This window comes from Verticillium alfalfae, genomic scaffold, assembly GCF_000150825.1.
Source record: "Verticillium alfalfae VaMs.102 supercont1.6 genomic scaffold, whole genome shotgun sequence".
NCBI lineage: Eukaryota > Fungi > Ascomycota > Sordariomycetes > Glomerellales > Plectosphaerellaceae > Verticillium > Verticillium alfalfae.
The window spans coordinates 2033436-2038098 of NW_003315033.1; the positions used below are offsets into that span (position 1 = coordinate 2033436).

The following is a 4663-nucleotide window of genomic DNA, read 5'->3' on the forward strand; positions in this document are numbered from 1 at the left end:
GTAGCAGCCGTTGATCGACGCGCACCCGCATTCGAGCGCCATGCCCTAGGTCATCGTAGCCCGCGTTGACGCCGCACACCCAGATACCGTTGTAGACGAGGCATGCGGCGGCACAGGCTCGCGCCGTCGCGAGCTCCGTGTCCGTGCCCAGGCTGACGGGAGCGAGCGGCCCCTGCGTCACGTCCTGGGCCATCGAAATGGTGAGTGGCAGAGACAGAAGCGACAGTACGCGCAGGCGCTTGACCGGACGTGAGGGGAGTGATCTTTGCATCCCCCGAGTCATGATGTGTGCGTGTTGTAAAAGAAACGCTGATGCTGGGAAGTCACAGCGTGTGTCGGAATCTCCAGGGCGCAATCCAGGGCCGAAACTGTGCCGCAAATTGCAAGCTAATAAATAGTTTTCGTCTTCTCAAAAAAAAAAAAAAAAAAAGGCATGCTCTCGAGGGGACGCAGCGTGACTTTTTGTCCTGCTGGCGACCATCGGCCTCTGGGGCTGGCGAGGATCCCAATAGAGTCGTCGCCTGATAACGCCCAGTGCATGCTAACCTGGTCTCGGCCTATTTCCGCATGCTCGCATGTAGCCACAACAATGGTACCATGAAGCGAGCGGCACGGGGCGTCCAATGCCGTTCAGAAACCCGGGAAGTGCCCTCGATCTAAGGATGGCATGGGGACTGTAGCCAATTGAGCGTAGCAGGCTATCATGTTGATGGGGGTTGTTTGGCAGAACGAGGTTGTTGTAGGGCTGAAGAGCATTTCGACAGCCGGGTCGCGTCTGGATGGTGTAACTTACGCAACGCGGCAGACTTTGACGAGCAGCCAATCGAGTGCACGAGGGAGAACAGCTCTAGGACGAAACTCGTCGAACCACTCGGCTGTCCAAGGCACCGTGTTCGAGCGATGCTTTTGAAAGGGGTTATGAGTGTGAGTAGGGGTCTTTCTGGGCACCTGAGTTAGGACCTCATTTGAACAGCATCTCGGCGTCGAACCTTGGTCACCGATATGACGTGTGTCGCTAGCTGATACTTCAGTATGCATTCAGAACCTCCCTTCGTAATATCGGCATGCTCTGCAGAGAAGAAGACCATGGTGGAGCGTCTTCCAAAAGCTCAGATGTGTGTGACCGACACAGCATTATGGTAAAGATCGTGGTATTGATGACGATTTGGTAAGCGAGCGATAGCTCGAATTGACAGATAGCGCGCAATTCGACGTTCCTCTGAACGGTGCATTCTCGACTCATTTAAGCTGAGTGACAAGATCGCAGTTTTGACAATGATGATTTTGACTATCCGGGGTTTCACTAGTGTCTACCGCGCCGCCTGTCATCTACGAGCACGACATGGAGGATTGATCTGCATGCCATCGCGATTCATTTGACTTGGCGGCCCAGTCGCCCGGTAATCGGGTTTGAAATGCATGCCGAAAATTCTCGGTGCCAGGGTTAGTCAAGATGCCATCACGACGACAGGCCTGGAATATGTGCCTGCCAGCCGGCCGGTGGGCCCAGCAGATGCCAATTCACAGAGCGATATACGAGAAAGTAGCAGACCGAACACGCAAGATGCCGTGGCGACCTACCCAGCCCTGGCGATGCCTCTCTCATGAGAAAAGGCGCAAGCAAGGTGTGGGATGTGAGTGGAACAACAGCAGACTTGTGCGTGGCGAATGGTCCATCGGACTGTCAACTTTTGCCAACGAGAAGCCATGATTACATCCGGGCTCGCCAGATGATCACTTCAGTTTTCGTCCCCAACATACGCCGGTGGTCGTGTTGGGTTCTAGAACATCTGGCGCGTTCCTATTTTGGGACCAGGGAAGCTAACTACACCGTCGGGAGTGGTGTAGTGATCCGCAGAGTTGGGACTTTTTGACCTTGATCAAATCACCCTCTTTGACCATGTCCGCATTTGCCCTAGGTCCAGTCCAAGTGGCCTCGGAAAACGGGTATTTCCTTACAAATCCACACCTTGTTCTCGCCCTGCTTGTGTTCGCCTTTCAAACCAGAAACGCTCAACAAGCAGGACGCAGCCAAGACCCGCAAGACAAGGTCTACAGTACGGGCATCCCGCTGGTGGCAACACGCACCAAACCGAAGCAGCTTGGCGCTTGCTTGTCCACAAGCAGCGACAAGCAGCGAACACGCAAAACCCTCAGCTGGCGAACGGGTTCTGCCGTCACAGGGCGCGCGCGAGACGATGGCCAGTTCGGATTTTAGAACCCCTATCCCCATCTCCAGCTGCACTACTGAGCACGTACCCTTTCCTGATTCCAAATGTTGAGAAATCCAGACGAACCAAACGACGCCCCCTTCATTCTTCTTCCTCGAGAACTAGCAACGGCTTTTTCCTTGGCTTCGCCTAGCCAGTCCTGATTTGTCGTCTGCCCGGACCAGTGTCTCGCACATTGCTTTTGCTACCACTGAGCCCCCTAAATCCTGGGGTGGCGTCACCAACCAGAGGTCCTGTCGGCCCCTCCCCCCTCATCGCAACGATAAACACCATGCATTGCCTGCCCCCCCCAATAGCTGCTGAGACAGGGCTGGAATATCGTAACCGGGTAGGGCAGAGTGGTGGCTGACGTCGCATGGGACATCTGGGACCGCCTGAACGAAACCTCCCCTGCTGGATCCATCCGACGGATGGCGATCCGCTGCAGGGTCGTCTGCGTTGGGTCAATGGTTACACGGCGTTACAGGGTAGCCCCTCGTGCGAGACAGGCCCGCTGCCTGCCATGGCCGCCCCGGGGCGATCCAGACTTACAGGGGCCCCCGGGGTCGCGATCGCTGTATTCCTCCAGCCCATCACGTGTGGGCGGCGATCGTCATCCGGCCGGAAGCGCTACCCCTCACTTTGTCTTGTGTGTTACCTTGCCTAGTGCTTTGACGTAGCTGTCTGCCGCTCCCTCCATGGGCACTAGTGTCCTTGCTACTCGTGTTTGGATTTTGTGACCCCCATGGTCCTAGTACGTACGTCTGGTCTTTTTTCTTTGCTGATCAACTTAAATTCTAGTCCATCACTGACGACGTCCAGGACGTTCATCTTCTTCAGTTGTCGAGAGAACGGATCTGGTTGGGAAACAAAGCATTGGGAATCAAGCAAACTCCATTATGGCCCCAGGAATCTCTCTTGAAGAGCCAAAAGACGGCAGCTATAGCCGGTCCGCCTGCTCCGAATGCCAGCGTCGTAAGCAAAAGGTGAGCATGATTATCCGTTCTGTTGCAACGACCCATCCGTACTAACATCACACGATGAGTGCAATCGGGAATGGCCATGCAACCACTGTCAGAAGCGCAAGGTGGCCGACAAGTGCCAGTTCAACCCAGATCCTCCGCCCATCAGTGCCTGGACGCCGTCTACTGAAGTCAAGCGGAAGCGCGAGCAGAGCTACGCCGAGACGGAGAATGACGATGAGTTTGATGACGGCGAAGGCATCGATGCCGTGGGTTACACGGCCTCGCATCTGTTCGCCAACCTGGGCCTTGGTCCTGATGTTGATGTATGCCTTTCGTTTTCTTTTCCCCTGGTCGTCTTGAGCTTGTCAGAACAAATGGTTCTCATCATGGAGCTCATTATGCTGACCACCACAGGGCAAGAAGAGCAAGACTCCGAAGCAATACTACCTAGACCCCAAAACGAGCCCGCAGCTTCAGCGCGCTCTCCAGACCCTCCCCCCGAGACCATATATCGGTAAGTCTCTTAAAACGTGGGCTTGCCTTCGATTTGAGAACATGTCATCGCTGACCCTCCACAGACTCGATGATCCAGAACTTTCTCAGCAACGTCAATTACTACTACTACATCGTGTACCCGCCCAACTTCCTCACAGAGTACCATGAATGGTGGGCCGACCGTGCCGCCAACCGGCCGCTTGGCCTTCCATGGACCTGTCTTCTCATCATGGTCTGCGCCTGTTCGGTCCAGCACACTGACGCAGAGATGGGCGCCGGTCTCGAGGCCGACCTTGGCCGTACCGTCCAGCAACTGACAGATCTCTACCACGACGCCGCGCGTGAGCTTCACAGCGCCATCCCCGTTGGCAACACGCACATGTTTACGGTGCAGTATCTCTTGCATTCGTGCTACTGGTTCAAGGCCGAGGCACGCTTTGTCGAGTGCTGGCACGTCTTGGGTGCGGCCATTCGCGAGGGACAGAACCTTGGTGAGTAATGAGCGAACGGTATACGATATGAAGCGTAGCATGCTGACAGTAAGACCAGACCTGCATCGGGAAGCCACAGGAATCCCTGACTTTGAGCGCGAGATGCGTCGCCGCCTCTGGTGCCTCCTGGATGCCTGGGACTGGTAGGTGGTGAAATCCCGTGAAGCTTTAGGATCTTGGCGCTGACTTGCCAGGCTCGTCTCGGCTCTGCTCGCGCGCCCCATGCTCATCGATCGCTCCGACTGCGACGTTGGCCTCCCGAGCTTGACGCTCGAGGATTACCCGACCTCGCCGCTGCTTCACATGAAGCTGCAGTCCGAGCTCGTCGCCCGCATCTTCAAGCGCTTCGGCCCTCCGAAGTACCTGACGGATCCCAATGACATTTTCGAGTACTTAAGACATCCTCGAGAGCTGGATGCTTACATTTCCCACCGTTCGTTCCCCTTTGTCGACACGGACCGTCCATCAGGAGGTCAAGTACCCTTGGATTGTCCCTCCTTCC

The 4663-nt window shown here is 55.8% G+C and overlaps 1 protein-coding gene across 1 annotated transcript in view; it reads left to right on the forward strand.

Annotated features, from left to right (window-relative positions):
* Window positions 1–3109: 3109 nt before the first annotated feature.
* The window catches only part of VDBG_05748 (conserved hypothetical protein), a gene marked incomplete at both ends in the record, with an annotated part of 2485 nt that continues 931 nt past the window's right edge, over window positions 3110–4663 (forward strand). Inside the window, 5 exons of the mRNA XM_003004589.1 lie at window positions 3110–3196; window positions 3590–3689; window positions 3754–4161; window positions 4211–4304; window positions 4356–4638. Of these exons, the coding sequence (XP_003004635.1) occupies window positions 3110–3196; window positions 3590–3689; window positions 3754–4161; window positions 4211–4304; window positions 4356–4638 (972 nt within the window). The remainder of the gene's footprint in view (window positions 3197–3589; window positions 3690–3753; window positions 4162–4210; window positions 4305–4355; window positions 4639–4663) is intronic.